Source organism: Oreochromis niloticus, linkage group LG3 (assembly GCF_001858045.2).
Source record: "Oreochromis niloticus isolate F11D_XX linkage group LG3, O_niloticus_UMD_NMBU, whole genome shotgun sequence".
Taxonomy (NCBI): Eukaryota; Metazoa; Chordata; class Actinopteri; order Cichliformes; family Cichlidae; genus Oreochromis; species Oreochromis niloticus.
In genome coordinates, this window is record NC_031967.2 from 65,772,610 (window position 1) to 65,798,376 (window position 25,767).

At 43.1% G+C, this 25,767-nt stretch overlaps 1 protein-coding gene and 1 long non-coding RNA gene across 2 annotated transcripts; both read right to left on the minus strand.

The window, feature by feature from the left end:
• Window positions 1-346: 346 nt before the first annotated feature.
• Window positions 347-7,734, minus strand: LOC112846296 (uncharacterized). The gene has a single exon (XM_025905749.1). The coding sequence runs from the start codon at window positions 6,773-6,775 to the stop codon at window positions 830-832; it is 5,946 nt and encodes a 1,981-aa protein (XP_025761534.1). The 5' UTR covers window positions 6,776-7,734; the 3' UTR covers window positions 347-829.
• Window positions 7,735-18,403: 10,669 nt separating this feature from the next.
• Window positions 18,404-21,654, minus strand: LOC102075507 (uncharacterized). The gene is made up of 5 exons (XR_002059818.2): window positions 21,184-21,654; window positions 20,380-20,458; window positions 19,637-19,794; window positions 19,155-19,241; window positions 18,404-18,773 (listed from the first exon to the last, which is right to left on the minus strand). It is a non-coding gene; the product is annotated as an uncharacterized LOC102075507 (long non-coding RNA).
• Between the last annotated feature and the right edge of the window lie 4,113 nt (window positions 21,655-25,767).

The following is a 25,767-nucleotide window of genomic DNA, read 5'->3' on the forward strand; positions in this document are numbered from 1 at the left end:
AGAGGGGAGAGAGACCCCGATGATCTTCTCTGCTGTTCCCACTATCCGCTGTAGGGTCTTGCGGTCCGATTTGGCACAGTTCCCAAACCAGGCAGTGATACAGCTGCTCAGGATGCTCTCGATAGTTCCTCTATAGAAGGTGGTCAGGATCGGTGGTGGAAGGTGGGCCTTTCTCAGTCTTCTCAGAAAGAAGAGACGCTGTTGGGCTTTCTTGTGCAGGAAGCTGGTGTTGAGGGACCAGCCGAGGTCTTTCTCCAGGTGGACGCCCAGGAATTTGGTGCTGTCGACGATCTCCACAGAGGAGCCGCTGATGCTCAGCGGTGAATGGTCGCTGTAGTGGCGGCACTCCGTCTCTATTTCACTCTTCTGTCCCACCTTTAGGAGTCAGTCCGGCAACATGCATTTGAAACGCGAGCAAGTCCATTTTCTTTTCTTGCAAAAAAGATGTTTATTGAAACTTTGAATTTACATGGCAAGGCTCGGTCAAAAAACTGTGTTGCTTCCAGCTTGTCTGACTCTCCAACTACGTAACTACCGTGTGCCGGAAGCCCAAAATACTAAAAAGCGCATTAGAATGTTGCACTTCTATATTCTTATACCTTTAACAAAACAGTATTTTAAAATTAACTAGAAATTATATTCTTAACATCAAACATGTATATTTCTCCTCTAATCATTTTACCAGTACCAATAAAATTAACCTTTAATTGGCTCTTACATCATCCGGCCCCTAATTGGTTAGGTGGGAGAACTAAACAATTACTAACTTACACATTAATCATTAAGAGCCAACCTAATTGTAATGTCCATGAACAAACATTCTTTCTCTTCATCGCTCGGATGAAGCCTCCTCCAGAAGACACAACTTGTTAACGGGTCTTTCCAGGATGTTGCTTTTAGTTTTTACTTTCAATCTTCGGACTGTTCCACTTGAATCTGGCAACGTCTCAACCACTCTCCCCATGAGCCAAGAGTTGCGTGGAGAAGAACTGTCCACCAGCAGCACAAGATCTCCGACCATGAAGTTTCTTCTCGGTTTCAGCCACTTCTGGCGCTCTTGCAGAAGTGGAAGATATTCACGAGTCCATCTGGTCCAAAACAAATCTGCCAGATATTGAACCTGTCTCCATCTTCTTCTGGTGTATGCATCATTTTTGTTGAAGACACCTGGAGGCATGAGGGGCTGTGACTTAAGCAGCAACAGATGGCTCGGCGTTAAAGCTTCAACGTCATTTATGTCATCTGAGATGCTTGTCAGAGGTCTTCCATTAATGATGCTTTCAATCTCACACATTATCGTATGAAGACAATCTTCATTTGGCACTTGTTCCTTCAAGAGAGCGCTGAGAATTCGACGCACTGTTCGAATTTGTCTCTCCCAAACTCCACCTTGATGTGAAGCAGCCGGGCTGTTAAAAATCCACTTTATACCTTTTGGTTGTAGGACTCTTTCTATCTTGTCGTTATCCAATCTTTGCACGGCTTCCCTCAACTCCCTTTCCGCTGCCACAAAGTTTGTGCCATTATCTGACCTCATGATGGTAACTTGACCTCTTCTGCAGATGAAACGTCGAATCGCATTGATACAGGAGTCTGTGTCAAGACTGTCTGCAACTTCAATATGTACAGCTCTGAGAGTGAGGCAGGTAAACATGACACCATATCTTTTGACAGTACCCCGGCCCCGCTTGACATCAGATGGGCCAAAGTAGTCAACACCAGTGTTCGTGAACGGAGGTTTGTCTGGTAGAAGACGGTCTTCAGGTAAGTCTGCCATCCTCTGTTCACCAACCCTTCCAGAAATCCTACGGCAAATTTGACATTTGTTGATTATCTTTCTAATTGCCGAATTGGCTTGTGGAATCCAATATCTGCATCGCAACTGGGCCAGCACATAATTGCGACCACAGTGACCAGTTCGTTGATGGATATCTCTCAAGATGATTTCAGAGACTTTGCTGTGTTTAGAAAGAATTGCTGGCTGTTTAGCATTTTCTGGCAAGCCTGATTTATTGAGTCTGCCGCCCACTCTCAGCACCCCATCTCGCAGAACTGGGTCTAATTTGAACAGCTGGCTGCTACAACTGAGCTGTCCTCCCTTCTGTAGGATTTTGATCTCCTCTCCATGATGTTGTTTCTGGCTGAAGCGAACAATTTCTGATTCGGCAGCCTCAAGATCCTCCAAAGCAAGTGCTTTCTTTCCCATTGCAGATTTAAATGTCTCCATGTGCACTTGCAACTTTAACTTTTGCTTTTCAGGATCATTTTCATTTTTCTGGACTATATTCGAGTAATGTTTTCTTTCTTCCTTTAAGATCCACAGCACCTTCCTTAGCTTTATTATCCAGGCCACTGCTCTTTTCAGTTTAGTCCAGTCTGAATAGTAGTCAATGACATGTTTCATCGGTTCCATGCATCCCTCAACTTTCAGCATATTAACCGTTGCTGAAGTCTTGACTTCTGGATCATCTTGAAGGTTTTCCTTCTTTCTCACTGGCTGTTCTGGCCATTCATTTTCATCTAGAAGATAGTTCGGCCCGTGAATCCATGAACCTCCTTCCAGCAGATCTTTTGGCTTTAAGCCTCTGCTTGCTTGATCTGCAGGATTTTCTGCCGATGTCACATACTTCCATTGCGATGGCTTGGTTGCTTCTCGAATCAGTGAAACTCTATTTGCAACGAAAGTTTTGAAGCGAGATGTTTCGCTATCAATGTATCTAAGCACAGTTGTGCTGTCCGTCCAGAAGACTGATTGTTGCAGAGGAACTTGAAGTTCTTGTCGCAGTAATCTGTCCATCCTCACTGAAATCACTGCTGCAGTCAGCTCAAGCCTAGGAATTGTGACTTGCTTGAGCGGAGAAACTCTTGATTTCCCAATGAGAAAGGCGCAATGTCTCCTGCCATGTCTATTTTCCATCAACAGGTAAGAGACAGTTCCATATGCGTAATCTGAAGCATCGGAAAAATGGTGCAACTGTGCAACAACGGTGCATCCGAAACCTGTAGGTTTTAGGCATCTACTCACATGGAAGTTGGAGAGGAGTACAACGTCTTCTTTCCATTTTTTCCAAACTGTTGCATGCTTTTCGTTGATCTCCTTGTCCCAACCATGCTGCTCTTTACAGAGATCTTTCAACAAAAGTTTTGCAGGCAAGATGACTGGTGCTAGAAAGCCAAGAGGGTCATAAATTGAATTAATGACTGACAAAATGCCTCTTCTGGTCATTGGCTTGTCTTGCAACCTTATAGTATAAGTGAAGGTATCTGTTTCTGTGTTCCACTGTACACCTAGAGTTCTCTCAACTGGCAAACTGTCATGCCTAAGATCCAGATCTTTCACCTCGTTGGCTCTGTGTTCTTCAGGAATTGACATCAACACTTTTCTACTGTTACTTGTCCATTTTGTTAATGTAAACCCTCCACTGGTACACAGAGCACGAAGATCACTGACTAATTTCACTGCAGCCTTTTCTGTAGCTACACTTTTCAGACAGTCATCTACGTAGAAGTTGCACAGGACTGTCTGAACAGCTTCTGGAGATGCTTCTTCCTTGTGATCTTCTGCCGTTCTTCTTAGCGCATATGAGGCGACACTTGGTGAGGAAGTAGCTCCGAATAGGTGCACCATCATCCTATATTCCTTCATGGGCTCATCCAGCTTGCCATCTGGCCACCAAAGAAAACGAAGAAGATCAGCATCCCTTTCTGGTACATTGACTTGGTAAAACATTGATTCAATGTCTGCCATCAGCGCTACTGGCTCTTCACGGAATCTTAAAAGAACACCCACCAGCGTGTTAGTCAGATCCGGTCCCTGCAGTAACTCCTTGTTTAGAGACATATCCTGGTATGAAGCCGTACAGTCGAACACGACTCGCAACTTTCTCTTCTTCGGGTGATACACCCCATGGTGTGGTATATAGAACACTCTGTTGTCGTCACGGCTCAACTGGTGGTCTGGCACTGGAACTGCATAGCCCTTGGTGATGATGGTTTCCATGAAGCACTTGTAATCTTCAAAAAACTGAGGATTCTTCTTAAACTTCCTGAACAAACATGCTATCCGCTGCTCCGCAACACAACGGTTGTTTGGCATTTGCAGATTCTCATTCTTAAGTGGCAATCCAATGTTATAGTGTCCATTTTCGAAGGTCGTTGTCTTTTCTACTGCTCGTAGAAACTGTTTGTCTTCTTGTGACATTTCCTCTTTGTCATCATAATTACGTTCCGAAAAATCAATGTTATACTGTTGGACCAGTAGCTTCTCAACTTCCACTAAGGAGATTCGGCTTACTGAGAAATGTGGTTCTTTGTTTTCTGTGTCATTTAGTTCTTTTCTTATGGGTCCATTCACAACCCAACCAATGGTGGTCTTCACTGCATAAGGACCTCCATTTTGTCCATTAATGACACGCCATGGCTCCATTGCTTTTGCACAGTTGGCTCCTATAAGCAGGTCTACATTAGCCTCTATCTCTGGTAGCTTCACTTCACGTAGATAAGGCCACTTCTGAATGTCTGACTGCCTGGGTATGTTTCCACTACTCACAGGTATACTAGTGTGAGTGAACACCTTGGGTAAGTCAACGAACTTGGAATCTTCCAACCCACACACTTCCAGGTCTGATATAACAAAACTGTTCATGAGTTTCTGTTCTCCTGGCTTTTCTTGACTCATGGTACTTAGAAGTATCCGTGTAGGCTTTCCTTTAACATTCAGTTTCCTTTGTAGATCTTCAGTGCAGAATGTTGCCGTGCTTCCCGGGTCCAAAAAGGCATATGTCTCTATATATTTACCACTCATTTTAGATTTGATCTTGACTGGTACTATAGAGAGCACACATTCCTCTTCTCCGGCCCCTGTAAGCCCACAAGTCTCTTGACTGACAGGAACTTGAGCACAAGGTGCCTCATCATTGTCATCAGTAACATCCTTCCTCTCTGTTTCCACAGAACCTTCTTTTGTCCTCATGTGCAGAATGTCTGGGTGCTTTAGTGAACACTCTTTACATTCCATTCTGCGCTTACAGAACTTGCTGAGATGCCCATAAACCAAACATCCAAAACAGAGTCCCTTTGACTTCAAGAAATCTACACGTTCTTTGTGTGGTTGATTCTTAATCTTGCCACAAGAAGCAAGAGTGTGAGGCTGCTGACAATACAAACATGGCTTCTCAAAGGCACTCACTGTCTTGATTGAATTTTCAGTTTTAACGTTTGTTTCTTGTCTTTTGTTCTCAGCGGAAATGTTGGTGGCAAAACTGCTTCCTAGAAACTCCTTCTTTGCTGGATATCTTTCCTTTTGGTCAGTCTTTCCACCTTTCACTGCACGGTTGTCTGGGATATTACCAAAGAGTGGATCCATAGCTATTTTAGCCTGGCGGTCTATAAAGTTCACCAAATCTGCAAATCTTGCTCTTTTGCCCCTCTTTTCTTGGAGTTCAAATGCTTCTACACGCCAGCGTTCTCTGGTTTTGTAGGGCAGCTTGGATATCACTGTGCGCAGATTGGTTGGATTATCCATCTCTTCCAAAAATTCAACATCTTCCATGGTGTTGCGACATCCAGTCAGGAACATAGCATAAGCATTTAATGCTTTTGCATCGTCATTTTTCACCTGCGGCCATTTGAGTGCTTTCTCAATGAATGCGCTTGCGATCCTTAGCTCATCTCCATAGTGCTTATGTAGCAACCGTCTGGCCTCACGGTAACCTTTGCTAGGAGTCATGTGAACACAACTGCGAATTAGCTCCTGTGGTTCGCCAGCAGTGAACTGTTCCAAAAAATACAGCTTATCTTGATCGTTATCAGTCTTTTGCTCTACTGCATGTTCGAAGGCTCTTATGAAGGCCTTATACTGTAATGCATCACCTTTAAAAACAGGAATGTCCTTTGTTGGCAACTGAGCCAGCTGCTGCTGTTTCACAAGTAACTCAGTGATTGCATTCTGTTTCTGCATGACTGACAATAGATCATCACTTCTGTTAATGTGAGCATTAAGCCCATGAGTGGAGACCGGATGAGACAGTTGTGGTACCTGTGAGTTTTGCACTTGTGAATTAGCGTGACTACTCACATCAGCTTGTTGTGGGAGCATTATGCCAACTCTTTCCTTTTTAACTCCTCGACCTTGCGATCTTTGTATTGACACATAACTGCTCAGCCCATCTTCAGATCTTTCATATTCTTTGAGCACCTTTAACTTTGCTTGACTTTCTGCTAATGCAGTCTCCAACTCTAACTCTTCCTTTTCTGCTTTGACTCTTGCTGTTTCAAGCTCAAGATGTTGCCTAATCCTGGCCAACTCTAACTCAAGTTCTTGCTTTTTCTTCAATGCTGCGGCCCGTTCCAGCAAGGCTGCGTGTTCTGCCTCCTGTTTAGCACGAGTGGAGGAAACTCTAGATGTTGTAGATGCTCGGCTGACTTGAGACCCACGCGAGCTATGAACTACATCCTTTCTAGCTCCAACCTGTGATGCACTGTCATCTGGGTTCACAGCTTCCTCCAAGTCATCTGCAACGTGCTCCTGCTGCTCAGTTTCATTTGGAATCATATGCTTATGATCCTCTGCTATCCATTTCTTTGTTGTTTTCATAAACTCTGTTATTGATGCCATTTTGGGCTCAAACCAATTGTCCTGGTCAAAAATTTTTTCTTCTTCAGACAAAAGGCTCATAACTTGGTTATTGTGACTGTGAAACTCATTCAGAGCCAATGCAAAGTCACTTTCCATCTTTTCATTCACATTTTGAAGGTTCTGAGCATCACTCATCATTGTCTTTATCTCCTTTATTTTGCCTGTGATTGTTCCTAATGTTCATCTTCTTAAGGCAATGAATCTTTGTAATTTTTCTTCCAAAGCCTTCTCTGTTAACTTACACGTTCTTCCCACCTCTCTTTCATCTGCCATCTTACAAGTTGCAGTAGTTTATTGGCTCAAGTTGCATGCACTATTTGTCTTCTCCTTAGATTTTTTTTAATAGACATAGTGTAAACCAGCTTCATAACGTGCCAAAAACTCCACATTGACTGCATCAAATCCTGTTTTACAACATGCAGTCCCACAGGCAGAGAGAGAAAAAAGAGAGCAGGGTTGACGACGGCACGAAGTTAAGTTTCACTTTCGTTTTCCACCAAGCTTAACGAGCCGCCGAAAGACGTCCTTTTCCTCTTACAGCATGAATAAAAGAGTTTGTTACCTTCTTCTAAAGAATAATCCAAAGAATTATCCGGTTCTGTGCCAGCATCCTTAAGCAGTGCCTTTTATCTTACATTCCGCTAGGCTGCGCCCTTCCATCCGAGCGCCGTGCAGCCGATCCCCCACTTACTGGTGAAGCGAGTTTTTTGACTTATGTAGTGGCGGCACTCCGTCTCTATTTCACTCTTCTGTCCCACCTTTAGGAGTCAGTCCGGCAACATGCATTTGAAACGCGAGCAAGTCCATTTTCTTTTCTTGCAAAAAAGATGTTTATTGAAACTTTGAATTTACATGGCAAGGCTCGGTCAAAAAACTGTGTTGCTTCCAGCTTGTCTGACTCTCCAACTACGTAACTACCGTGTGCCGGAAGCCCAAAATACTAAAAAGCGCATTAGAATGTTGCACTTCTATATTCTTATACCTTTAACAAAACAGTATTTTAAAATTAACTAGAAATTATATTCTTAACATCAAACATGTATATTTCTCCTCTAATCATTTTACCAGTACCAATAAAATTAACCTTTAATTGGCTCTTACAGTCGCCTCGTGTCCTCCTAAAGTCAACAACCATCTCTTTTGTCTTGTCAACATTCAGAGACAGGTTGTTGTCTTTACACCAGATCGTTAATCTCTGCACTTCCTCTCTGTACGCTGACTCGTCGTTCTTGCTAATGAGACCCACCACGGTCGTGTCATCAGCGAACTTAATGATGTGATTTGAACTGTGTGTTGCTACACAGTCATGAGTCAGCAGTGTGAATAGCAGAGGACTGAGCACGCAGCCTTGTGGGGCCCCAGTGCTCAGTGTGGTGGTGCTGGAGGTGCAGTTCCCGATCCGTACTGACTGAGGCCTTCCGGTCAGAAAGTCCAGGATCCAGTTGCAGAGGGAGGTGTTCAGGCCCAACAGGCTCAGCTTTCCGATCAGTTGTTGGGGGATGATCGTGTTGAATGCTGAGCTGAAATCTATGTACAGCATTCGAACGTGTGTGTCCTTCTTGTCCAAGTGTGTGAGGGCAAGATGGAGTGCAGTGGAGATGGCGTCGTCCGTTGAGCGGTTATGGCGGTATGCAAATTGCAGTGGGTCCAGTGAGGGGGGCAGCAGGGACTTGATATGTCGCATGACGAGCCGCTCGAAGCACTTCATGATGGTGGGTGTGAGTGCAACAGGACGATAGTCGTTGAGACAGGACACAGAAGACTTCTTGGGCACGGCGACGATGGTGGTGGCCTTGAAGCACGTGGGAACGACGGCACTGCTCAGAGAGATGTTGAAGATGTCGGTGAGAACATCTGCTAGTTGTTCAGCACATTCTCTGAGCACTCTGCCTGGGATGTTGTCTGGTCCGGCAGCTTTACGTGGGTTGACTCTGCGTAGAGTTTTCCTCACCTCAGCTGTAGTGAGACACAGCACCTGGTCGTTCGGAGGAGGGGTGGACTTCCTCGCCGCCACGTCATTCTGCCTGTCGAACCGAGCGTAGAAGTTGTTCAGCGCATCTGGGAGGGAGCCGTCACCATCCCAGGCAGGTGATGTCGTCCTGTAGTTAGTGATGGCTTGTAAGCCCTGCCACATGCGCCGTGTGTCGCCGCTGTCCTTGAAGTGGTTGTGGATTCTCTGGGCGTGTGAACCTTTTTCCAGAGGGCAGGATGTTGAAGAGGTGGTGGTTAGGATGGAGGTGGTCCTTTATAATCACCCTGGCTCTGGAGACATCTTGAGCTGGCAATTAATTCCAGGGAGGGGAGTGGACAGCCGATCACCTTCTCTGCAGTTCTGATGACCCTCTGTAGTCTCTTCTTGTCAGCTGTTGTGCAACCAGCGTACCACACAGGGATGGCGTGCACCAGCACACTCTCAATAGTGGCACAGTAGAAGGACACTAGGAGGTCAGTCTGCAGCCTGTTCCATCTCAGAACCCTCAAGAAATGGAGGCGCTGCTGGGCTTTGTTCACCAGGACTGATGTGTTTGTGGACCAGGATAGGTCCTCAGATATGTGGGTGCTGAGGAACTTAAAGGAGCCTCTTTACATAGTCAAACCCTCTCCACATAGTCACCTTTTATGGAGAGGGGAGGGGGATCAGTTCTTGTTCTGCAGAAGTCCATGACCACTTCCTTTGTTTTCTTGGTGTTTAGGGTGAGGTTATTGTAGCTACATCATTCGGTCAGTCGCTGGACCTCATCTCTGTAGGCGGTGTCATCATCGTTGGTGATGGGGTGCGTGGTAGTGATGTGTCCTGTGTGTCGAAGCTTCGAAGTGTGTGTCGGGTAATCTCGGGGGAGTTTTTGTGAAGCGCGTATCGAGGCTTGCTTTGATTACATATGCAGTGACGTTCGAGGCCTCGCGGGCAGTCCGTACCACATGAATGATTCAGGAACTGGCTCGCCGGTTCGCGCCAGATTCAAAATAAAATGGGCAGCAAAACACAGCTGATTCCCACCATCACATTGTGTTGTGGATTACGTGCGTGCTACATAGTTACTTGAGCATTTCTTCTTCGATGGAACCAGCAAGGAAGAGATTTTTTTTTAATCTCATCTCTCCTAATAAAGTATGCACACTAATAAATATCACAAATGATAAGTACCATAATATAAATAAACAACACTACAGATCCTATAATCTGATTTCTGTCTTTTAGTTTATTAAAAAGTGAAGCACCACACTAGTTTGTGTCATTATCCAGATGTACATAAGCATGATTACACAGTTACACAATCATACCAAAACTCTGTCCTGATAGTTTCCACTTTCTCTTTTGTATCAGACATACTGAGACAATATTCGGGATAAATAACCATGAAAACAATTTAATTATTCAGTTTAGAGGTTTACACATCACATCAGTATAATCAAAGAGCCTGTTTCACTTGAATCGTCCACTTGATGGCGCAGTAGAGCAAATGAATCATCACAATGCTTCGAACCATGAGTCGACTAGTTGGATGGAAAGCTTCAGTTCATCATGAGGGTTCATCTCACCATCACTAGTGCGTGGGAGTCACTGGTGTTGATGGTGTATAGGAATGGACTCAGCACACATCCCTGCAGTGAGCCAGTGCTGAGTGACAGGGCGGATGATCTCTGGTTGCCTGACTGATTGTGAACGGTCAGTTTCTGATCCATGCACATGTGGAGCGGGGGGAAGTCCAAGTTTGAAAATGCATCCTCGGTGGACCTGTTTGCCTTATAGGCAAACTGGTGGGGGTTGAAGCTGGGTGGGAGGCAGTCCTTTATGTGTTTTAGGACCAGCTTCTTTAAGCACTTTTCAACCACTGGAGTCACTGGAGACACAATCACGTACTGAACAAGTTTAGGCAGCACAGTTCTTAAGCATGCTCTGTTGAAGTCCCCTGCGATGATGTGTACTCCCTCTGGATATGTCTGTTGCTGTCAGGAGATCGAGTCATGCAGGTAAGCAAGCACTGAGCTAATATTAGTGTCTGGAAGTATGTAGACTGCTGTTACTTTTCCTACTTCCGGCACCTTCTCGGATGGTAGCCTGTCTAGCATGCTCTCTACAGTTGAAAATTACTTTCCCCTTTCTTTCTTTTCCTCTTATTTATTTCTTTTTGTCTACTTAGTTAGTTTTTTGGTTTATACTTCTTGTGTTGTTGAGAAATTTTTATCCGTGTTTGGACTAGAAACTCTTTGTAAAACTACTGAGATGACTGCGACGCCACGCAGCCCCTTTGTCTATAGCCGGGACCAGCTGCTGGGACTAAGACAGCATAGCCATGCCGGTGTTCAGCATGAGATCCCTGCGGGGATCAAGAGGAACTAGCGCGGCTGCAGAGCCGGGAAAACACGAAGACTGAGGAGGAAAAGATTTCGTCCTGCTCTCCTGTCAGTAGTGACTGGCAATGTCAGATCGCTGGTTAATAAGATGGAGGAGATCGCGACGCTAACAAGGACAGAGAAAGTTTTCCGAGAATGCAGTGTTATGTGTTACACGGAGACATGGCTGCACAAAAACATCCCGGACCAGGTGGTGGATATAAACGGATTTACGTGTGTGAGAGCGGACAGGGACCCAGGCAGTAGCGAGAAGAAGAGGGGAGGAGGACTCGCTCTTTATGTTAACAACCGCTGGTGTTCCCCCAGTCACGTTAAGGTGAGAATGGCTGTGTGTAACAAACACATTGAACTGTTAGCAGTCGGTCTTCGACCATATTATTTACCAAGGGAGTTTTCCCTCGCCATTATCGTCATTGTTTACATCGCCCCTGATGCCAACGCGGCGCAGGCGTATGATGTCATCAGCTCTGCGACAGCGGACCTACTAAATCGTAGTCCCTCTGCGTTTGTGGCTATAACGGGCGATTTTAACCACACAAACCTCTCCACTGTTCTACCTACATTCAGGCAGTATGTGGACTGCAAAACAAGAGACAATAAAACACTCGACCTGTTTTATGCCAATGCCACTGAGGCATACACCTCCTGCCCTCTCCCTCCTCTGGGCAGGGCTGATCACAACCTGGTCTACCTCCAGCCCCTTTACAGACCTGCCGTTCAGAGACAACCTGCAGCCACAAAAACGGTTACAACATGGACAAGGGAGTCGGAAGAGACTCTGCAGGGATGCTTTGAGTCAACTGACTGGGATGTTCTTTGTGATTCCAATCAGGACAATATTGACAATCTGACAGGCTGTGTTACAGATTATATCAACTTCTGTGTTGACACTGTGGTCCCCCCAAAAAACATTCTGTGCTTCCCCAACAATAAGCCCTGGGTTACCAAAGACATCAAAGCAACCCTGAACAAGAAAAAAAGAGCTTTCAGAAACGGTGACAGAGATCAGCTGAAACTGGTGCAGAAGGAGCTGAAAGCCAAGATTGCAGAGGGTAAAGAGTCCTACAGAAGGGGGCTGGAAAACAAACTGCAGGAAAACAACACCAGGGAGGTGTGGAATGGAATGCGGGCATCACTGGCCTGAGACGAAAGAGAGGTGTTGGGATGGATGGGGACGTCAAAAGTCAAAACCTTAATCTGCACTTCAATAGGTTCGACTGCCCTGCGTCTCCTGTCTCCACACCCAGCTCTTCTCATCTTCTCCTTTTGCCTCCCCCCTCTCCTGCCCCCTCAGACTGTCTAACCCTGTCCCTCTCAGCAGATGACATCAAAAGAGAATTGGGCAGACTCGACTCCAGCAAAGCTGCTGGCCCTGATGGTTTCAGTCCCAGGGCCCTCAGGTGCTGTGCTTCCCAGCTGTCTGGAGTTCTACAACGGATCTTCAACATGAGTCTGGAAATGCAGAAAGTCCCATCACTCTGGAAGATATCCTGCCTGGTTCCTGTCCCTAAAAAGATCAACCCGTCGACCCTCGGTGACCACAGGCCAGTGGCTCTGACCTCACATGTCATGAAGACGCTAGAGAGGCTCATCCTGAAACATCTGCGTCTGCTCGTGGAGCCCTGGCTGGACCCCCTGCAGTTTGCTTATCAACCTCGTATCGGTGTGGAGGATGCCATCATCTACCTGCTGGACCAGGCTTATTCTCATCTGGACATTGTTGGGAGCACTGTGAGGGTCATGTTCTTTGACTTCTCCAGTGCTTTTAACACGATCAGACCATCACTGCTGGGGAATAAGCTCACAGAAATGCAGGTGGACGCCCCACTGGTTGGATTACGGACTATTTAACAAGTCGACCAGATAACATCCTGAGCAGCACAGGGGCGGATGTACCCTTAGGCCCCCTCCTCGATTCAGAGATGGTCTTTCCCTTTTCACGTAAATGGCCTCTTTGACTCCGCGCTCAAACCAGCGTTCCTCCCTGTCCAGGATGTGTACAGGGGAGGAGGGGACCTAAGGGTACATCTTTCGCCATCTTACAATGCTGTGATTGCAGCCATTCCCCAACTCTCTGTGGATGGTACTCATGGCCATTGATCAGTGTTCTTTGATCAGTGGGTTTTGGTCGGTGAATGTTGATCAATGGTCATGGGAATTTGCATAATTATGATTAAGGAACTGACCTCCCAGCCCATTGTTCCTTCAGTGGGCTGGTTTCAGTCATTATGCAAATGTACTGTTTATAAGATTGGGAAAACCTGCAGTCAGCTGAGACTGAAGAAGTCGCTTGGATGAGTGACGAAACGTTTCTCCCACAAAACGCTACGTCGAGATGAACAGATTCAACTTTTGGAGATTTACTTTCCTGGATGATTGAGAATGCATCAAGATGAGTGATGATTTATTTTTCCTACAACTTCTGTTTCCAACATTAGAGATGCTATCACTTGGATTAACATCATCTATCGCAGCACTTTTACCAACATTCCCAGTGTGCCGAGAAGCACCAGAACCATTTTCAGCAGGCAATACATCAGAAGAATCTACACCAGGCAGATTTAGCTGTGACAAATCAAGCTCAAACACTTGATTTGTACTCTGAGGGTTTCCTTTTGCATCATGAAGCCATTTCTTTATCTCTTCCATAAACTCAGTATTATGTGCTCGCACACTTGTGAAGCAAGCAGTTTGTTTTTCTTGCTCTTCTTGGGGAAGCAAAGGAAGCAAGGTTTAATGCAGATGAGTTGCCTCATTAAGCAACGCAAACAAATTCCCTAACTGAGCCTGAACAACCGAAACATTATCTTCAGATTGCTTTAATTCTTTAATAACCTTTATGACATTTTTAATTTTATTAATCTTAGTATGACGTTCTGTTTGAAGCCTTTCAATCTGATTCTCCAAAGCCTTAGCAGTTGGTTTTGGCTGTCTTTTCTTTCATCCACATCAACTCATTGTATTAATTGGTGTGTCTCCATTTTTCTTCAAAACATTACAAAATCCAAATGCTGAACTGCACCTATGCCACACAGCTTCATTCCAACACATCAACTTGATGATATTCCCCTCAATAAACCTTGGAAACACACAATTAACAGAAGCAATATCCCCCACTAATCTGCCTATTAAACCTAACTAACTCAACCTAGTCTTCCGTACATACTAGCGGTGGGTATTTATGTACCTCCATACCGTCAGCTGTGAGGAAGACAAACTGTCTTAAACACAAACTGCGGCGGTACTCCCAAGCCAATGGCTTCAGCTGCATGATGCACAATAACTAGAAAGCAAATCAGTACAACACCTAATGCAGCTGTACTGCTGAAAACGGGAATAAAACTCCTGAAAGAAATCTGTTGTGTGTAGCTACAGGCTTAATCTACAAGCTGCGTGGACTAAGGCAACAGAAAACTATTAAATTCTCACCAATAAAACTCATCTATATATAAATAATCCAATAAAACCTACGAACTCGTCTGTTGACAAGTTATTGTGGCTCCTCCAATCAATGGTTGTGGCAGGCTAAACATGACACAGATGACGCGCAACAATAAACACATGAGATACACTTCTGTACTATTTGCTCCTTTTATCCCACATGGTACTGTACACTATACAAAACGAGGACATGGAATCAAACTATTAAACAAATGCACCCATGAGTCACGCCTCACACCCGTGCACCAATACAGTGAGTGTATTTAAACCAACCCACTTAATTAAAAAAGGACCAACTCATATGTCTCCTACATTTACATTACATGTTCATTTTGTAATACATTATCAATGCCTATTTGTATTTTCACTGCAGTTATTTTATGTCTAATTCTATTTATTCATATTAAACACTACTTTGAGGCATTGTTCACAGCTAAAGAAGATTGAATAAAATTTGGTGGTGAAAAATGATTTTTGCACTAATTTAAGAGCAGTTAACAAGGACCGGTCAATATTGACCGGGAACACTAAAGTAGGAGGGGGTGGCAGTGGACAAAACTTGAGTGTTGAGGCTGTAAAACCCCTCACTAAACACTTTATACACTTTTTGCAGACAGGCATGAACATTTTCACAGTTTTTTCTCTTGTTTAAACTCTCTCTAAGTCCAAACCTTCGTAGAAAAATAAGTCCAGTATTTTAGAATAAAACCAAATATCAAACCCTGTTTTCAGGTCCAGAAAATATGAATAGAGCAGCTGCCAGAGAATTCAACATTAATGAATCAATGGTATGAAAGTAGAGGAAGCAAGAAGAATGAGTTGAGTAAAGTTTGATTTATTTGACTGTTTTGTTTTGCGTAATGTGCCTTATAATCCGGAAAATACTTCTACCTTCCTTTAGCCTGTCCAGAGGTCCAACTTTGTGTGATGGTTAGCATCTTCTTCTGCCTTTCGGGTGCTACCGAAGGTGCCTTTGATGGTGCAAAATGCTTCGTCGACATTATTGTGTTTGTTGGGGAGAAAACTTACAAACATACAGTACGGTACTTCAGAGTCGCACTGCTAGCGATCAAAGATTTATGTAAATTTGACAAGCTGAATGCATTCTTGTACTGTACAGGAGATGGCACATAGGAGATTATTTGACAATGTTCAACAGCCAACCAGGACACAGAACACAATGCACTGTTTAAAAGAAAAAAAGCAAGGGACCACTGTATATTGTTTTATAATTACTTTTTTTCTACTCAGCAAATAAAGCTGATATTTTCAGTTTAAGTCCAGTTTCAGTGAGTTCAAACTGTAACTTAGGGTCTCTGATAAAGGGATCATTGTTACCCCTGGGACATTTACAGACTAGACCCTTTGATGATACCTTTAAGGACTGTGGCCTCCCCTAGGAACTATTCAAGGTTCAAGGTTCAAGGTTTTTTATTTGTCACATGCATAGTTATACAAGTATAACACACAGTGAAATGTATCCTGACACGCTCCTCGACATGTGCAAAAATGGGGGGGTAGAGGAAGAACATTATATATATATATAATATATACATTGGGTGAATGTGCAGTAGTAGCAGCAAGCAGGTGAATTCTGTACATTAATAAGAATTGACATCTGACTATTTTACAGAATAGACAATATAAACATATTTAAAATTAAATGAATTTGAAATGTACATTGTGCCTGGGTTTAGAGTGTCAGAAATTATTATTCTGTGTCCAAATTAGTTTTTTCTGAGGTTGTCTACTCTACAGAGCCTGAATCTCCAGAGAAAAGCTTTTGATTTTATTTCTTTTGAAACCACTCCTGTGCCTATTCAGCATGAAACTTTTCAAGATTCATCTCAAGAGAGTGTTGTTGGTGTTGCTAGCTCCTGCGCCTACACCAGCTCCCAGGTTAAAGGCAGCCAGAACCCAGCTTGTCCCTGAATCTGTATCTGTTCCTCATGTGGGGATGGCTGGTGTTTGGCCAGGCCCAGTACACTTTCCTGTTCCCTGCAGAAGAGCAGTTATGAGTCTTGCTCAGTCACCTGTTCAGGCATGCCATATGACGGCACAATGTTCCAGAAGGAATCTTGATGGACACTATCAAATGCCTTTTTGAAATCAACTAAAGCAGGTGGTGGCACTGCAGGCAACGGCGTGGAAGCCGCTGGTGGATCTCCTGAACTCCCAGCAGAAGCAGATAGCTGGTGTGGTTCTCCAGTACCCCCAGCGGGAAAAGGCAGTGGTGTGGAAACCACAGAGAGCTGAGCAGGTTGTCAAAATATTCCAAACTCTCTACCTTCAATCCAGTTGCTGCGTCCACAACAACTGCAGGTCAAGTTCTACACCAACCCCCACACTGACTGCCCAAGATTGCCCTTCCACATATCACTCATGACACAGGTACTGCATGTACAACACACACGTATGACTACTAATGCATGATCAGCATAAGTGCACACACACATTTCCTGATCAATAGAAAATATAATTTTATTTGAGAAATTAAAATCAATGAGAGTCATTTAGCACTGTGTATATCTGAAGAACTAAACTACTAACCTACACTAATTAATGATGTTAATGATCACATCTGGACTCACCGAGCCTTTCTGCAGTTCCTCACAGCTGGAATCAGTCTCAGTCGTCCCTGCCATGATGTGTTGTACTTCAGCAGGTCCAACTCATCCAGAACCTCCTCTGACATCTGCAGCATGAAGGCCAGAGCTGAGCACTGGATCTCAGAGAGTTTCTCCTCTGATTCAGGAACTCTTGGATCTCCTGAAATAATGAGAGGTCGTTCATCTCCATCAGACAGTGGAAGATGTTGATGCTTCTGTCAGGAGAGATTTTATCACTGTTCATCTTCTTCAGGTTTTTGATGATTTTCTGGATGGTTTCTGGAGTGGTATGTGTCTGACTCAGCAGACCTCCAAAGAGTCTCTGGTTGGAGTCCAGAGAGAGGCCGTGAAGGAAGCGAACAAACGGGTCCAGGTGGCCATTTTTACTCTGGAGGGATTTCTCCATGACTTTAGTCAAAAAGACATCCAGTGATGGGAAGTTATAGGACTTGAAAATATTCTTTAAAAAAAGATGTGTTTGAGTGCCTGTTTTTGTATTCTTCTAGAAAGTTCCCAAGAAAATCTTCCAGCACCTTTTTCTTTGCATGGGTGTGACAGTGGAACATGTACACTGTAAAAAAGAAAATGTTGAGAAAACGTAAAATTTCAAGGCAACATGATGCAAGAGATTTTTGAGTTTTCTCAACTTTTGCCAACTGTTGTTGACTTAACTAAGATTTACAAGTTCTGCCAACTTGGATCTTCTTGTTCACCTAATTAGGATAATCCTGGAAGTCTAACGAAGAAATTCTGGTTTCAATGCCATGTATTTCTGCCTTCACCAAACACAGATATTCTTGTTGAGTAATCATGCAATTCTTACTCCAGTGAGTTGAAAATTTACCTATATAAACAAAGGAAAATGTATGTTGTTATTATACTTGAAAAAAACACTTAATAAATAGATATAGAATAAAACAAAGCACAATTCAATGTTATCTAAAAGCTTATTTATTTTGTTCAACAGTCTTTTCAGTACATTTCAGAATGTCATGGGTAGTAGGGTGAATTTCTGTTAAAAAAAAACAAAAAGAAAGAAAGAAAAGAAATAACAAACAAACAAAAACATGTTGCCAGTTTCTTTTGGGTGCTTTGAGCACCCCAGCAGAAACGTTAAAATTCCAGAGGCCAGAACCAAAAAAGAAAAGTGTCCAGCAACTTAATAATTCACGCACACACACCCTCAACGTCTTGTAAAAGCTGAACATAACTATTGCACATTAAATAGGGTAGTGCCACAAACGATTGCCTATGTACCCAGACATTGACATTTCACACAGGCTTACTATGATGAACTATGGAAGTTAAAAGTTATTAGAAATGTTACCATCAATGAAGAGGAAACTAACACTATAACAAATCTTTTAAAATACTACAAGACAAATTTTCACCATATATTCTCAACAATACAGATTCATCTGACTAAAATTTACATTTCGAATAATGATTTATCCACTTCACCTTCATATTGTCCGACCAGGCCAAAATAAGATGGCCTGAATTGCTTCAAAGGTAAAACTCATCTGCTTTGGATAATCAATGTTGAGGGCATACAGAAGGCCAAAGAGGTGTGCCAGGGCAGTAGAGAGATCTGGAATGTTATGTAGCACAATGTCCCCTTCCAACACAACTGCATGTTCTCGCACAGACGTATCAGCATCGTCATCTTGTAGGATGGTGAGGATGGCAACTGATGCACCGTTCAACACTGGTTCCAAAATGTCAGTGTCCTGAAGAAAAGTAAAATATGAATTATTGAAAGCTAAGAAAAACTAAAGACAAAACAAATTTCTAAAGATTTTAACTTTAACCTCTATAGCATGCTGGTCGTTTGACCCATGGAGGTTTTAAGAAGAAAAAGCTTATTTTCTTTTAATTAATGCCACCTTGTGAGTTTTGTACAAAAATATTTTCTGCTATGGAACAACCACTAACAATGCCCAGCAGCTGCTCAGCAGAAAAAAAGGAGTGAGAGTTATGACAACTGCAATCCCCACTATAAAATTATCTGGACTGCACTGAGGAAGTGTACATTTCCATTTTGGATAAACTCATCCTCTAAAAACATCTCATAGCAATTAGTTTTACTTGCATTACTTTTTTGTACTTACTAAGCACTTCAGGAAAACCTCTGTTGCATCTTCTCTTGAGGAAAATGGGCAGGCCTCTCAGTGCCCGTTGGACACAGTGTTGGATGTCTAAAGAGTGTTCAGTGGAAAACAAGAATTTCAATTAGTGAAGTAACATGGTGTACTATACACAATGCAAAATCAGAACTCTCATAGTAATGAAAGTAAAGCACAGGTCAGACCCAGCAACACGCAAAACGTACAACCCCCCCCCCCCCCCCCCCCCCCCCCCCCCCCCCCCCCCCCAAAAAAAACAACAACAACACCATGTTAACAATTTTACTTTCATTTTACAAATTAAATAAAATACTGCCAAATAAGAACAAAGCAATGACTCATGACATTCATTTTTACTGACATATCCACTGATGCGTTTTGTTTGAAGCCAACATCTTTTTCAGTTTCTGTTAAGAGAAAAGTATACTGTCTTCTAAAAATGTCAGATAAAGGAGCACTTCACTCACCTGTTCATCAAGTTTATCCAGGAGGTCTTCCATCTCCTCACCAAGAGCTCCCTTCTTAGACCAGTACAGTTTCAGCAGGCCAGGCACAACTTTGTCAAGGGATGCATTGAAGGTCCCCAGGAGGTCTTTGCTTGTGATCCGATGAAATTTTCAGATATCTAAACAATACATTCACCAAAATATTGTCATTTATTCAGCACAGAAAATTCCTGGGTAGCTGTCTTGGACAGTCTGCACCATGTTATATGCCTGACTGTGTCATCAACAGCAAAACCTACTTCAAAAATCTCTCATGAATACGTCTTTTGCACAGGAATAGAAACACCCCCCACAAAACCCAGTATCAATATGAAAATACATATTATGTTCTAAGTTGCACCAAAATCTGTGACCAATCAGATTCTGTGACCTGCCTTAGTATTCTTTGCCTAACAATCTCAGACTATAGAAGTCCTATTTCTAGCACAAAAAGAAAAAAAATACATGCTAAGTCAAAATTATGAGATTGCCTTTCTGTTTCACAATTTCGATTTAGCATGGGGACTCTTTTCTTGTACTGGCAGAAATGTTCAGGGTAAGGATTTCAATATAACACTGGCAAGGGCCTTGACTGGAGTGGTAGCACAAGATAATAAAGTTGGCCAATGCATTACCCCAGCAAATACCGTACTACTTCAATATAAGTATAAATCATGCCCAATTAGAATAATAATTAAATTATAAATAAATTAGGACAGTCTTACCTCCTCAGAGGAAAACAGCGCAGGTCATCTCTCCTGGACCTCAGATACCATAGGCTGACACTCCACGACCTCTCTCCGCCTGAGAGAAAATGTTTGCAATAATGAAACATTTCAATATAATGTAGAGAAAAAAAACGAGAAAAAAAAGTTACGGATCGGACTCCCCGATCCTTACTGCGCATGTGCAAAGTCGGACCGTACAGATCGCGTCTACCCGTGGAATTGTACATAAAATCAATACTCCACCAACAAAAAGGCTCTCAAAACAATACAATACTTTCCACAGCTTTGAAGGATGGGTCAGGTGTATCCTTCGTGGCCCACCCTATGCCAGAATTCATCGCGAGGCCCAGCCGATTCTAGTTTCAAACAATGGCGGCAGCCACTTAGTTTTAATATTACTCTTATTACTCTTTCTGGGTCACAAAGTAAACTTTTAAGATATTTTCAGGCGAGAATGTAGCTGTGTAAATTTCAAATATCTCCTCAGTTTATTAAGACAACACATTTTTGCAAAAATGCTTCTACGTTTCCGGAGACGTCTGTTACCACCAGCTTTGATAGCTAGCTGGGGATTCAAGGCTCGCTAGAGCAGCGAGAACAGCGAATTCCTGGCATATCATTTTCAACCCCCCCGCGCGGTCCTTCGCTAGCTTAAACATGATATATAAGTCCCTTAGATGACTTAAATATGTTATTGTTTGGCTTTTTTTCAGTGCTTTACTCGTTCCACCCTCCTGGGTCCTCAGGAGGATGCAGCCTAGCGCTTGTAGAAAATCCTAATAACAGATGTCGTTAGCTTACCTGCTAGGGCAAATGGCCGGCAGCTCCCGCACCTGTCCAAAAAATGGTCAAATAATACACTCCAACTTCAGACCAGGTAAAATCCGTAATGGTCGAAAAATTGTAATTTTCATCCAACTTTGGCCACGTTTGTTCAAATTTTCTTAGCAGGTTTTCAGTTCAGAACACATCGACAAACCACTATCACACAGTCTGCTCAGGCTCGTTTGGTCTAGTTCAAACTTATTCAGACCACGACGTGTGCCAGTCACCTACGGGGTTTCCCACCGGTTCCCAACTCGACTCAAAAAATCTACTCAAAAGTTGATAATCTTTGTTATGCTCGCTAGAAAATCTTAGTTAGGACAACAATGGAAGAAATTTGTTGGGCAGACAAGCTATTTTAGGTTGTAAATGGAAAGTTTTATTTCTAAGTCAGTTTAATTTGAAAACTTTACTCAAATCAACAATTACTAGTTATCGTTTTTACAGTGTAGACAGCAGCCAGAAACTCCTGAATGCTCAGATGAACAAAGCAGTAGACTGGTTTCTGGAAGATCACACACTCTCTTTTGAAGATCTCTGTACAAACTCCTGAGTACACCGAGGCCTCTGTCACATCCAGACCACACTGCTCCAGGTCTTCTTGGTAGAACATGATGTTTCCTTTCTCCAGATGTTCAAACGCCAGCCTCCCCAGCTTCAGAAGAACTTCCCTGTCAGCCTCCGTCAGCTCCTGTGGACTCGTCTCATGTCCCTCATGGTACTTGTTCTTCTTCCTCTTTGTCTGAACCAGCAGGAAGTGTGAGTACATGTCAGTCAGGGTCTTGGGCAGCTCTCCTCTCTGCTCTGTAGTCAACATGTGCTCCAGAACTGTAGCAGTGATCCAGCAGAAGACTGGGATACTACACATGATGTGGAGGCTCCTGGATGTCTTCATGTGGGAGATGATTCTGCTGGACAGCTCTTCATCACTGAATCTCCTCCTGAAGTACTCCTCCTTCTGGGCGTCAGTGAAGCCTCGTACTTCTGTTAGCCTGTCAACACATGTAGGAGGGATCTGATTGGCTGCTGCAGGTCGGGAAGTTATCCAGATGAGAGCCGAGGGAAGCAGATTCCCCTGGATGAGGTTTGTCAGCAGCTGGCTGACTGATGACTTCTGTGTGACATCAGACAGCAGCTTCCTGTTGGTGAAATCCAATGAAAGTCTGCTTTCATCCAGGCCGTCAAAGATGAACAAAAGCAGAGAGACAGCCAGCTTCTCTGCTGTGACCTTCTGTAATGTTGGATGGAAAACATGGAGCAGCTCCAGAAGACTGTACTGCTCATCTCTGATCAGGTTCAGCTCCCTGAATGAAAGCAGAACCACCACACTGACATGTTGGTTCTCCAAGCCCTCTGCCCAGTCCAGAGTGAACTTCTGCACTGAGAAGGTTTTTCCAACACCAGCCACGCCGTTGGTCAGAACCACTCTGATGGGTCTCTGTTGGTCAGGGAAGGCTTTAAAGATGTCCTGGCACCTGATTGGAGCGTCATGGAGGGCGTCCATCTTGGAAGCTGTCTCCAGCTGCCTCACCTCATGTTGGGTATGAACCTCTTCACTCTGTCCCTCTGTGATGTAGAGCTCAGTGTAGATCCTGTTGAGGAGGGTTCTACTTCCTGTTTCATCACTTCCTTCAGTCACACGTTCACATCTCCTCCTCAGACTGATCTTATGTTCATCTAAAACCTCCTGCAGACCAACATCTGCTGAAAGAAAAACAGAAAGAAAACTCTTCAATGTCTGAACAACAACAAGAAGTCGAGTTTTCAGAAATGAGTCCATCAGCAGACAGATGTTCAGTCTTACTTTGTACACAGCTGCTCTGACTGGCTGTCTGCAGTCCAGCTCTGCTTCTGGATCTTTCTCCACACTGGGGACAGGAGGAGTCTCCTGATGAAGCAGACTGGTCCCAGTATGAGCAGATGCACTGTCTGCAGAACCAGTGTCCACAGCTGGTAGAGACTGGATCCTTCAGGACGTCCTGACACAAAGCACAGCTGGACAGCTGCTCCTCCTCACAAACACCACTCCTCTTCCTCTTCCTCTCTCTGTGAACACATTCCTTTATTAGCAAAATAATTTACTGACTGTTGATAAAAAAAATATAAATTCTGCTTATATCCTTCAATGTTTTCCAGTCAGTTTATGTACAGATTGGCTTGGTTTATTTCATTTTGATTACTTTACAGAAGTAACTGATTACTTACAAAGTCAAAGTAAACTTTATTGTCATCTCTGCTATATACAGTTCAGTATATAGAGATACGAGACAGCGAGGCTCACGCAACATGCTGGCAGGTGGATGACGGAAAGGCAGGAGGAGCAGAGACCCGAGAGGGTGAGCTGAACTTCAGGTAAGAAGTTATGACCTGCAGTCTATCTGGGTCAGATATAAACTAAGTTTAGGTGGAGTTTATTTCCGTTATGCTTTTTACAGTCAGTTACAATAACTGGTACTGCGTACTAGCTAGCATGACGAAGTTTATATACTGCTGGGCGGGTGCTATGATATTTTTGATGTTGAACTTGTTTTGTTCTTATTTTATTTATAAGGTTAGTTATTAGAGTTTCCAACCATCAGCTGATCGGCTTTTCTGTCTTGTTTGTTTATCGCCCACTTTGCGCCAGAAAGAGGAAACCAGCGGATGTCGCGCTAAACAACAGCAGCACATTTAAGCTTGATCAGCTGTTGATAGAATTTATTTAATATTAATTTCTAGTACAGGTGGGGAAGTTGTGAACTGTTTCTGTGAGACAAATAACACCAGGATCCTTTTCTAAGTAGCTGACAGCTGGTAACTGTGCAGGGGCGGGTCTAGGAAAGTTTTGCCAGGAGGCCATGAAGGGCATTAACTGGGAAAGGGGGGCACAAAGAAATACTTTTATTTCTTATTCTTATTCAAATTGTCTCACTTTTAACAAATAATTATCCGAATCTTACAACAAACCTTTTAATCTGATGTAAAATGTATAGAAATCCATTATTGTACACGGTAATTTTTTTAGGGTCCCATCATAATTTCTTCAGAAGTAGCTAAGTACTGTATATGATGCCAGTATTTTCCCACATTTTCTAGATACTGTACCAGTACTGTGTGTAAAATGCCATCAAAAAGTCCATTAAGTTTTTCTTTCTCACCTGTCTTTCTGTCTCCTTTCACTTTTTAAAGGTTGCCATGTTAGAAAAAATATTTTGCCCTGCCATGGTGTTTATTGATGTGGCAAATGAATGGTTTATGAAAATATATCTAAATCTGTCATCAGTAATCAGTAATGATCATGTCTCACCTCTAGTCTTCTCTGTCTTAATTTCAGGTTTTCACCATGTGTTGTAGATAGTTCAGGAGGTTAACTCGACCAAGCAGTCTACTTTCGGGTACTGTTTAGAATACCAGAATAGGGAGTGTAGGGTAATTTCCAATAAACCAAGTTCAAAAAAGGAGTCTATGGCTGACGCGTGTTCCTGGTTTCCAAAAGAAATGCTTCCAGTTGCATTATGATTTGAAGACTGTTTATTTATTACAAATTGAGGATGTAACAATGAACTCCTTCCTAAAAAGCATGAAAGTTCCAAAAAATAGCAGTAATCCAGAACTACCTGTGCACTCGGTCAGAAAACCGTGAGACTCCTAACCTCTCTGTCCATGCTCCTCCCCTTCCCTCTCACACAGGGTTTCATGCTACTATTGCACTTACATACTTAAAGTGAGAGGTACCCCCTTTAGGTTCCAATCCCCAAACAGTAACTTAATATTACTTTATGTAAACACATATATTTTCACATTTATTAATCCTAAAAAGATGACTTATGTAATGAATCTATGAATTATAAAACAAACATGAACTCAATCGTAAATAACAGTATAAAGCAGACGTCTGGCGCTTACATTACCGGCCCCTAATTGTTCTAATAATGTATTGCCTTAGAACAATTACCACATTTTTAACTTTACAAACTTAATATGAACCTCGTTTAGACATATCCAATGTTCAAACACATGACAAAATGTTATTTATAGACAAATGAATTGTCCAATACTTTGCCAATCAGCTTTGCAAAGTATATTAAGGCTGGTTTCTGTCCATTTCCAAAAGAACAGATGAAAAAGAATAAGAAAGAAAAGAAGGAAAGAGAGAAAGAAGGAAAGAGCCAGAGGTTGCTAGCACATGGCTCATCGTAGGGGCTTAGTCTTTACCACTAGCCCATTCAGATTCCACAAGCAGACAAATCTTGGTGATGGGTCTGTCCAAAACATTAATCTTTGTCTTAATCCGGACTCGGCGAACGAGACCCTTCTTGTCTGGAACTGTTTTGATGATCTTTCCCATAATCCATGAGTTTCGTGGTGCACAGTCGTCCACAAGAAGAACGACATCTCCTTCTGCAAAGTTTCTTGATGCTGTGGCCCACCGCTGACATTCCTGAAGCTGAGGTAGGTATTCTTTAGCCCATCTCTTCCAAAATAGATTGGACATATATTGCACCTGTTTCCATCTACGTCGTGAGTAGAGGTCATTCTGGTCAAACAATCCTGGAGGCAATGAAGGTTTTGTTTTCAACA

Bases quoted from the DNA above. Each gene is read 5' to 3' on its own strand.
- LOC112846296 (XM_025905749.1), bottom strand. From the start codon at position 6,775: ATGATGAGTGATGCTCAGAACCTTCAAAATGTGAATGAAAAGATGGAA.